General features: G+C 44.2%; 1 protein-coding gene across 1 annotated transcript in view; it reads left to right on the plus strand.

Annotated features, from left to right (window-relative positions):
• ADAMTS17 (ADAM metallopeptidase with thrombospondin type 1 motif 17) overlaps positions 1-10,656 on the plus strand; it is a 165,563-nt gene extending 154,907 nt beyond the window's left edge. Inside the window, exons 22-23 of the mRNA XM_027714826.2 lie at positions 4,468-4,645; positions 6,865-10,656. Of these exons, the coding sequence (XP_027570627.1) occupies positions 4,468-4,645; positions 6,865-7,016 (330 nt within the window). The 3' untranslated portion in view covers positions 7,017-10,656. The remainder of the gene's footprint in view (positions 1-4,467; positions 4,646-6,864) is intronic.
• Positions 10,657-11,108: the final 452 nt, after the last annotated feature.

An 11,108-nucleotide genomic window follows, 5' to 3' on the forward strand; every position in this document is an offset into this window, starting at 1 on the left:
TTTTTCTGACTTTCGTAGAGGCAAGAAATAAGACCCCTGAGGGAAAAAACACTCTGCCCTGTCCTCGAAATAGTTGAACTCTGAAGTCAGTAAAGCGTGACTGGATCGCTCAGTATTGGAGCTTTAGCCACAGTGTTATCCTTGGCTTCAGCAACTTACAGCAAACTGGGGACAAACCAGTATCTTTGAACATCAGATGGCTGCAGAGTGATGAATTTAAAGAAAAAAACATCTTGCCTACAGCTTAGCTATGAGTGTCATCCTGAACTGTGTCTCCCTCCAAGAAATCAGCCTTCTAAACACTGGAGTGTGCTCAGGGTTGGCTGAAGGGGTGCTGTGCCCTTCTGCTGGAAAAAGCAAGTCTCTTACAAAAAAAGAGTAGCATCTGTCCCTTAGAGGTTAGAAAAGTGACATTTTAAAGGTGATGTGTGGTCTGAGTGTATCCCTGCCTCACCAGCAGCCCTCAGCTAAGGCATGAGCAATGATTCCTGATCCCACTCAGTCCTGAGGGGATCACGGCCTGTCCTGAAGGGATCACAGCCTGAGGTGGGAAATCTGTACTTTTTCTGTCCCCTCTGAGCCTCAACACAGGGATTCTTTGGACTGGTCTCTCTCATGTGTTCCTGAGCTCTACCCTGGCTTCATACATTCTTATTCCCCTCTCTGTCTGTCTTTTGTAGATCAGGAGTTGATGAAGGCCCTGACAGATCTCAGCACTTACTGTAAATTCATTCTATTTTAATACCTAATATTCTCCTGAGGCATTTGCTTTCAAAGCAATTAGACATCTGTCAGCACCTTTGGTAGGTTGCAAGCTTTCAGATCAGTATCCTAAGGTGGAAATAGCATTCCAGCCAAAAAATCAGAGCTTACTCTTTAGGTTGGAGTTTTTCAGTGAGTAAATCTTTAAGCTGATGAATGCAGCTGCTGCCTTGACAATTTGTGAGTTTATTTCCTTCTGGATATCCCCACTGGCTTGCATGTTGCTGCCAAAGAATGTGAATTGAGGCATTTTTGTCTTCCTTTTGCCTTCTCAGGCCGAGTTTGAACTGGGAGTTACAGGGGCTCTCATTAGGTCCATTTTTTTGTAACTGTTCATTAACCCTCTCTATTTTACAGTGCTGAGCAATCCTTTGATCTTTGCATGGGGGTAGATTTCCACCTTACAATGGCTGTATTGTCAGTTTAGGGCATTATGGTTAAACTCCATGAATTCTGCATGTGCATTTTCCTGACAGGGACAGCACTGGCAGTGCCTGGAGGAAGGGAAAATCCACTTTTCTTTTTGTCACCTCTGTTCAACCCCTTGTCCAAGTCCCAGCTTCCCAGAGGAGGCAGCTTGCTGATGGGTTTTCCCTAGTGAATCCAGTGCTGAAAATTGTTCTGTGGATTTGCTTGCTTGCTCCATAAACATTTGGGAACAGAGAGCCTGTAGCAATACCTTTAGCTGTCCAGAGGAGGAGGGAAGGTATTTATGGGAATTTGCTGTTCAGTTGGAGTTTGATTTTTATGCCTCTTATAATGATGTCCTCTTTTCATAGTGCAGCATGAGTAAGAATTCCCCCTTTGTATGTATTTTGTATCTATTCCTATTTCCTATTGAAATTCCTGGGAAAGAGACTATCCAAGTAGAGTTGAAAATTTCGTCTTAAAATAAGCCAGATGTCCAACCTTCCTTTAGCTGCCAAGCCCTAAAGAGTTCAAGAAAGATGTTAAAATCTGTCTTTCTGGCTGTGAAAAACTAATTGCATAGCATAGGTGATGATCCCAGTCTCCCAGGAGAAGGAATAAAACTGCTCCAGGCAAAAACTCTGCTGTTATTTGTCTGAGGACTGGAGTTGGCAGTGTCTGTGGAAAAAGGTTTCATTGGTTGCCCTCCTTGCTGGTTAACAAATGCAGAGACAGGAACACAGACAAAGGTAGGTGAGTGTTTGTATGTTGGTATTTGAAAACCTGATTCACCTGATGAGAAAAATGCTGTTTTCTTTCTTTTTTTTTTCTTCTTCCCCCCCCCCCATCCCCCTCTGTTAAGAGCATTTGTAAGCACAGGGAGTGCTTACAAGGCAGAGAGAGAGGTTTCAGACTCACTGTGTTCCAATCATGTGAAGGAACCTCATGGCCTGAGATGTTTTATGCCTGTGTGGTAACAGCTTTTCTGTTTGTAAAATGGATGTACTACTCTCTCCCCTTGCAAAGAGTTTGGGGAGGGTTAAGATTAGTAAAGCACTGAGAAGAGCAAAAGTGCCATTGAAATCCTGAGGATTAGAGGTTGTATTTGACCAGTGATGTGGAAGGGCCTAACAGTTGCATTTCTCAGGATAAAAACTGTTCACTTTAAATCCAGTGGCCATGCCTGGCTGGATTCCAGGCTGGTGGAAGTCACTGAGGGCACACGGTGCTGGGGAAGAGCAGAGGGACACCCAAAACTGAGGAACTGCCCAGATCTCACTGCAGAAGCTCAAGTTACAAAGGGGATTTCAATAAGGGACTTTAACAATTGCTTTTTGGAACAGCTCACTGTAGGGAATGGAAGAGAAGGGTTCATTCAGCATAATCCTAAATCCATAACTATTGTTGAGGTATTAATAGTCAGTGACTAAACTTCTATGTAAATCCAACATCTGAAAATCGAAGTGCAATAGTATCTGTCATAAACTAGTTGACCCTAAACTGAAATAAGAAGATTGTAAACAGAAAACCCCCACAATTATTTATTTTTTTTAAAATAAGTTCCAAAATACATGTAGAATTTTAATATAGCACAACAGCTGCCTTCAGAATACAAAAGTTCCAGGTCCTGGAGGGGGCTGCATAGCTGGAAACATGGAGGTAAAGCTACACCCCAGGATGACTCAATGGCAAAGTCCACGAGGGGTCTGAACCAGAGATTGTTCCAAATGGAGAAATTCAGTTCTAGAGAAAGGCACTGGGAGAAAAAAAATAGGAGTAAAGAGCAGTGGAGCATGGGGGAAATTTAAGAGAAGGACAAATACAAACTTGGTGAGTTCACCAAATATAAGAAATGTGTTTAATAAACTGTCATTAATGTGAGTGACTAAAGGAGAAAATCAGAGGAAGAGCAAAGCTTTCCTGCTGTATCAGATGGTCTTTGAGAAGCAGCAAGGGTTTCTTGTGATACTTCCAGAACAAAATGACCACATCCTTGCTGTACTCACCTCATGGATGGGAGAAGAGGCCTACACACATCCATGTGTTTTACCCTTGGATGCCAGTCTTACAACATCCACACTGCACACACATCCTTTGTGCTTGGACTTCAGTCCAGCCTCAGTGCTGCTCATCTTCTGAGCCTCCTCAATGTTTGGCATTCTCCTTTTGAGAATTACCACTCTGAGGTGATGATGTTTTTCTGGGAGAAAGCTCAGTGTCTTGACTTTGGTCAGAAACAGCAGAGGACAGAAAAAAAATTATCTTTTTTGCATCATCCTATTGATACCTCCCGAGTGTTCCCTCACCTCCTCCTCTCCCCCATCATTTGTTTGTGTGTGGCTTTAGCAGAAACAGGAATCTTACCCAAGTCCTGCAACCCATTGTTTCTTTATGTTAAGTACAAGGTTCTTTTATTAACTCCAGCTGGTGCACCTCCCCGTGCTCCCTGTGTTTGCTTTATTAAAACTGAGCAGCGTGCAAGTAGGACATTGTAAATCACAAATGACTGGGCCAGAGGAAGAGGGAGGGAGAGGGAGGGACTCCCATTGTAGGACAACAAAGAGAGCATATAAACAGCCTGGGCCTCCTGGCTAATGGCAGCCAGAGCTCGTGAGTGCAGTTTGCAATTGCTCCCAGGAGGACAGAAAAGTGCCAGACAGTTAGCAGGGACAGATGAGAGGGAATGCTGGAATACCTGATGTGTTCTCTCTCTGTGTGGAGCAGAGCTTCTCAGAGGTCTGGGCATGCAGGAGCTGCCAGCCTCTGCTGTAATCCTGGGATTTATCTTATAGCAGTGCCTGGCCGTGGTCATCATGTCTGTGGAGGAAGCCTTGTTACACCATCCAAGTCTTGGAGAGAAATTTTAAACCAAGACAACCAGTACCACTCTGTCCCTCATGGAGAGGGAGGCGGAAGCTGCTGGTCCATAATTAAGCAGTGTACATTTTCCAGCTTTGCCTCTTCATGGCCAGTGCAGGGGATTGCATTTCTGCCTGCTTGAATCATGGGCATCCACAGGGACAGTCAGAGACAGTCCAGACAGAAAGACAACAACTTCCTTCCCTGTGTCAGCAGAGTCCCTCTGCCCAGAGCTCCCCGTGAAGGTGCAAAATCCTTCTGGACAAACCCAGCAGCCGTATGAAGGTCCCTGGCTGACACCATGACCCTGTTGTTGAGTCCCCAGCACCACAGTGAGCTGCTGGTCTGCTGCACACTCAGCTCTGGCAGTGACTTCTGTGGTGTGCAAGATCTGGAACCCTCTGCCCGGTGCCTGTCTCAGTGTCCTCTCTCCCGCAGTGCTCCTCCACCTGCGGGAAGGGGCTGCAGTCCCGGGTGGTGCAGTGCATGCACAAGGTCACGGGGCGCCACGGCAGCGAGTGCCCGGTGCTGTCCAAGCCAGCAGCCTACAGGCAGTGCCACCAGGAGGTCTGCAACGAGAGGATCAATGTCAACACCATCACCTCGCCCAGGCTCGGTGAGTCGGGGTCTTGGGGGGAAGGTGCCTGGGAAGGGCCAGGCAAAGCCCGGTGTGATAAAAGTGGGGCTTCAGAGGTTGCCCAGAAATTAGGAGAGGGCACCCCCAGTCAGATTCCAGACTGAAGGTCTAGTGTGGGTGTGTCTTACCAAATCCCTGCCTTAGACTTTGCCCAAGCTGGAGCGCTTGGTAGAGAGCACTGGAGAGAGCAACAGGAGCACGCAAATGGTGGGTGATTGGTTGGTTGATCACAGAGGTGAGGCAGCTGACAGCTGTACCTTCCTCCATCACAAACACCTCCACACTCGTCCTGTGCTGCAGTGAGTGTGAAGTGTGATCATTTATTCATCGGTGCCCCAAGGGAACTACATGACCTTGTAAGGTAGAGCACCAGTGTTTGGGTTTTTTTCCTTTCATCTGCTGCCACATGAACGTGGTTTGATGAATTGATTTGCCCAGGGAGGCAAATCAAACCTCTTCCTGTGATTTTCTGTTACTGTCCTTCTCCTCACCCTTCCTGCATCCCCTGTGTCCCTGGCAGAGGTGGGAATATGGTGATAACCTATCTGTTTCCTGAAACACCTTAACACTGGATTTAAAAAATGTCACTTGTTAAGGCTTCTGTTAATACAAATTTATGGGAACCCCATGATTTTCCACATCACATTTGCTCAGTTTATAAGGGGATACAAAGATAAATACACTAAAAATAATATCTTTCCAAACTTCATCCCTGTGTGTTCAGCCACAGCTCCGAAAACCAAGTTGGTTTCTTTACATTTCACACATCATCACCAGTAAGATGAAGCTAAATTAATGAATCAGCTGCACTGACACAGCCACATCAGTGCCTCCCATCACATTTTGGTGCAGGAGTGTGGGTTGTAAACAATGCTGTAAGGACTTACCAGAAAGAACAACCTCCTCCCTACAGCTGAGCTGGTCTCGTAGGCTGAGAAGCCTCTGACACACCTGAAAACACAGAGCTGCTAAATAATAGAGAACCATTTTCTAATAGCGCTGTCCAGTGTTAAATCAAACTAGGAGTGAACTTGAAGCTTCTGAACTGAAATTTGTTTCCCAAAAGTTTACCAGATGTTTTAAAAAAAAATGGGAACTGTCGTTCTTGCAAATTCAGTCACGCTGAGGGGCTTCTAACCCCTTTTGGTAAAGAACATATGAGAGTACTTCCCAGATATTTTAGCACTAAGAACATAGTGGAAGGAAAACATTTCATTTGAGAAGTAAGCCCTTGATACACTGATGAGACAAGAAATCCATCCTAATTCACGTTTTAGGACAAAGCAATAAAACGCTCACGTGTTTAGAAGACTGAGGAGGCTCAAGTCCCTGCTGAAAGTAATCTGCAAGTAATTTAGGAGGCTTTTGTTTCTAAACCAGGCTTGGAATCACCAGGGCCAGAAACAATGATATTTGATATTAACAGAAAGATATACCATTGAGTGTTTTGCTCTTCTTGCTTATAAGCAATTCTAATTGGATTATCTTTAAACAGGATTTTCTGTTTTCTGCAATGGAAACATCACCAAAAAAAAAAATTACACAGAAAAAAATTCCAGTAGTCTACAAAACCCATGCTGCCTTGTCCCCACTCCAGAATGGTTCTCATCCTGGGTAACATTTGCAGAAGGATTTAAATGTGGTCACCTCACCTGTCTTTTACATCTGTGTCTCAGTGAAGATACATTCCAAGGGGTTTACCCTGTCTCTCAGGCACCTGAGCCATGTCACTGCCTCCACATGCTTTCTGTCTTATTTTACAACTTTTGAGGGACTTTGGACCTCTAAAATATTAGTCCTAGCCTTGTTTGTGGCTCAGTTTCTATTATATAAAGTCTCAGATTCATCAGGTCTGTCTCAGATGTTCTCACAAGATGTGTAATTTATTCAGCTGCATCACACGGCTTCCCATTGGCTGTGAGGAGTTCATGGGCTTATATCTGGGCTGATGCTTTAGTCCTTTTGTTCATCCAGGCCTGTTTGTCACTGAGACAAAGTAGGTGAAACACAAGGAGGTTTGCATGTCCAAGGAAGGAAGGAAGCACCTCCAAGATGCTTCAGTAGCAGGAACATCCTCTGCTCCGCGGTGCTGACAGCGAGGTTGGCCCCCTCTTCCCTCAGGTGCAGGGTTTTGATCACACCTGCCGTGCTGTTCCCTGGCTAATCTGGTAGTTTGTGCTCTGTTTTCTCCCCCAAAGCTGCTCTCACCTACAAGTGCACGGGGGACCAGTGGACAGTGTACTGCAGGGTGATCCGGGAGAAGAACCTGTGCCAGGACATGCGGTGGTACCAGCGCTGCTGCCAGACCTGCAGAGACTTTTATGCAAACAAGATGCAGCAGAAGAGTTAATGAACCTGTGCCACTTCCTAGAGTATTCCAGCTGTTGGCGTGTAAATCACAGACTAGTAGGTCTGAGTACTGGAACTTCACGAGTTGCTACAACGTGGTGGATCCCAAAGCAAACCCAATGAGACTTGAAACCAACTCTACAGACTGGATACCAAAGTCATCCGCTCATCCACCTGAAAAACAACAACCAGAAAGGGTCGTCTCAAGGAGCCAATCGTTTTAGAGTGTTTTGACATCCTTACATTTTTCATTAATGCTTTTTACTTTAATATATTAAATCACCAGCCACTGGATGGCTTGCTACCATAAAAAGGAAAGGACAAGAGTTGCAAAGTGATCACATATGGTACCTCCATGGAGGAAGGCCTCTGGCAAAGTAATTCAGCAAAGGTAGAGACATTACTAAATCTTTTAATCTTGGCTTTCATCTGATGTTTTCAACTCCCAGCAGTTATCCCTCTGTAGGGTGGGCTCGGAGGGACATGCATAAATGAAAGGCTTAATTTAAAGAGAGGATTTGCTGTAAAAGCTTTTTAAAACTGATAGCAGAGGATGGACATCTCTGAAAATCCTACAGAAAACTCAGTATAATTATATCCAACGTTCCAAGTAATATTTTTAGAGCCACTAATAGGGACTGCTTTTCTTTCTAATTTTAAAAAACAATCCTCTCTCTCTTTCCCCCAGAATAGTAGAGTTTCTTTTATGAAACCTAATTTTTCTCTGGGCTTAATGAGATGGAAGCTTTTTAACAGCCGTAGATAGTTGGTTTTTTTTAAACAAGAACCATTTCAGCCAGAAATCATTCCATCCAGTAGAGCTCAGTGAGGGATTGCTTGGCCTAATCTCTCTCCAGTTTTTAGAAGTCAATCAGATAATGAGACTTGTTGGTTTTTATGAGGACTGTGAAACTGGATAAAATTGGAACAGAAACTGGATTTGGAACAACCTTTGTGAGAAGGATGTAGTGGGGAGCACAGCAGGTGTCTCCTGTCTCTGGGCTCTTGAGCACAGCTGAGGTTATGTAGCCTTTTGAGTCAAAAGTAGTCAGGGATACAAGACATTCAAAGTGTAACTTGGAGCTCCTGGAAGCCCTAAGGTTCAGACTTCCATTGCTTTCAGTAAGGGCTGGGAATTCCCTCAGTGATTGGAATGCTCCCTGTCCCGCTGTTGTGGTGCTGTCAGGTTTGGTGCTATCAGATTGGTGCTATCAGAGCACTCAGCAAGTGCCTCCTCCACGTCTCTGCACTTTAAACCAAACTCCTCTCTGTGATGTGAGGCTTGAAACAGGAGCTCTGCCCAGGGCAGGGTCTGTCCCCTCCCTTGTCACACAGATCAGTGTCTCCCTATCACGTCTTGCTCCAATAAGTATCATTTCCCGTGCCAGGGTCCGAGGCCAGTGGGGCCGTGGTCAAGTTTCAGCCCCTCCTCCTGACAGGAACAGAGCCCTTTGGATAATTGCAGCTTTGTACTCGCTCTAGAACTGCCTGGGACTGTTTTACTCCTGGGATCTGAGCACAGAACCAAGCCCAGCTACTCCCCCAGCCCCTGGATTGCAGCTCCCACCTGGCCCCAGGTTGTCTTTGTTGCTGTTGTCTCTTTTTTTCAGTGCAAAGAGGGGTGAAGACTCTTAGTACCAAACATATCTTTAAAGCAACTTTTTCCTCCTTATGACAGTCCTTTCCATATCCAGGACCTCACTGCAATAACGCATTATTAGCATTTTATTAAGGGCTAAATTTTTCAAGCACAGGAGGGGGATAATGTTCATCACAGATTAACACAGTGTGGGCTTCACATTTGCATTTCTGCTTATTAGTGCAAATTGAGTGTGTGTGCACAGCAGGGCTGGCCTGATGCACAAAGGCACCTTTGCACACCCTTTTTTTCTCGAGTGCCTGTCTCAAACAAATCTGCTTTCCAATGCCTCAGATGATTTTCTCTATCAGGGAAATGATTCCAGCTTGTTTTTTATTATACTGGGTGTTTTTTTGGCGACTTACAATCAGGATCAGACCTCCTTTTTCTGTTATTCCCACCCTGTCACCCAAACACAGAGGTTGTGTAACTACTTAACGAGTAATCAGTGGAAAATGTTGCTGGCAGGGGTGACAGGGAAGATTTAGGCAATACCAGGGTGTTGTTCAGTGGGGCAAATTAGCAGGTAGAAGAACTGCTAAGGAGAAAGTTCCAAGAGATCAGAGCCCAGAGGACCTGGTTTATATTGATAATTCACAGCAGTATTTTCCCCTTTGCCTGCACTGGCTCTGGGACTGTCCCTGCTGCCTCCCTGCCACCACAGCCACCTCTGGGTCCCTTTACATCCCTCACTCAGTTTGGAGTTTGCTGTTTTTCTCTTAATGGGCAACATTTGCCCATGAAGTGGCCCAGCCCAATAAAATGCCACCCCTGTGCTGAACATTTGTGGCATTAGGAACACTCAGGTTGGGCTGGTGAAGGATTTGCCGTTGGGTTTCTCTGCTGTCTTGGCAGAATAACGTGTGCATTTATCATTACTGGTGATCAAAGGTGCTTTTCAACAACAGGGAACATTTTCCTTCTGGTGCTGCTCTGTCACCCTCTCTAGGCAAAGGTGGGCTCCTGGAGAGGTGCATAGGAGAAGGAAGGATTTTAGTTCTTCTGTTTTTCAGTAATAATTCACTTCTGGCCATTGTCCAGAGCAGGATACAAAGCTGGTTAGACCTGTGGCCTGTCCCCATCTCCTGGGTTCTGGACCCAAAGGACATTTGGATCCGAGTTCTGGGTCTTACCTAAGGAAACATGAATTTACAAGGAATTTTTTCGACTGTCTGAGCACTGAAAAAACCACCTCCCTTGCTCTCACAGATTAGCATGCATCAACCTTTTATGTTTTATAATCAAACCCCAACATTAATTAAAAACTGGTGGCACAACACAGCTCCATTTTATTCCATTCTCTTACTTCATATGGTGATAACCTTCCCATGTTATAATAGCCAGAAAAATAACAATAACAAATTTAACTCTGTTCAGTACTCCTGCACTTCTGTTTTGTATCATTTTATAGGAGCTTTGCTATGAATTCACAGCTCTGCTCTGCCCTCAGTTACCACATTCTGGTGAAAAGAAAAGCTGTTTGTTTCAGTGTATCTATGACAATACTTTTTTTTAGTTGTTGGTAAGAGTCTGATGCTCTTTTGATTACAGTGGTGGTATTTCCATATTGTAAACAATACTCTGTACTGTTACTAAAGTACTGTACATTTCTAGTTGCACAATTGTGTTATTGAGTGTAGATTCTCACTATCTCATGTATGGTGCTATTTTTTGTTGGTGGAAAAGAATCTTAGCAGTCGATTATTGCTTGATATTTTATTATAATACAGGGATATATTCTCCATGGCAATAATATCATTTAAGTTTTCTCATTACAGAGTGAAATGTATATATTTTTCCATTAGCTACTTTGCATATGTACTGTATCCATGGTAATTTTCTTCTTGGTGCTGGTTATAAATAGAAAAGATAAAAACAGTCAAACTGAATGGAACCAGTTGTAAATGAAAGCCAAAACAAAAAAATAGGAAAGAGGATCATTCAATTTTGAACAAATTAAGTATGTTGTATAATAAATTTATTTTTTCCACAACAACTTTAATAAGGTTTCTGAACTTGAAACAAAAATACAAAGCAAACCAAACAGCATGAAAATTAAGAGAGAGGAGTGAAGCTGTAAGTAAATACATTGTGCATCTGTCTAATACTGGACTGAGACTGGGATTTGGTTAAATCTAAGCCAACTTCAGTAGCTGTGGTCAGTGTAAAAGGTCATGTGGCAGTAAAATTCTGACATCTCAGAGTTCCCAGTGTGCTGACAAATCAGGAAATGATGGGTCTTGTCCTGGTTAGGTTGCAAAATAAAGCACAGGGATGTTAATACCTGAATGATGCCTTGCAAGGTCTGTGCTCAGTAACAGAACAGTAGAAAATTCCTGTTTGGAAAAAGCAGGCCAGGCTCTGTTTGGGATATCCCTGTGCGTGCCTGAGCTGGAGCTTGCGCTTGGGGAGAGGGACATTTTGGAGGTGCTTTTGGGAAAGGTGGTTCTCCAT

This window comes from Pipra filicauda, unplaced genomic scaffold, assembly GCF_003945595.2.
Source record: "Pipra filicauda isolate LSUMZ 115617 unplaced genomic scaffold, ASM394559v2 scaffold70_size2993248_pilon, whole genome shotgun sequence".
NCBI lineage: Eukaryota > Metazoa > Chordata > Aves > Passeriformes > Pipridae > Pipra > Pipra filicauda.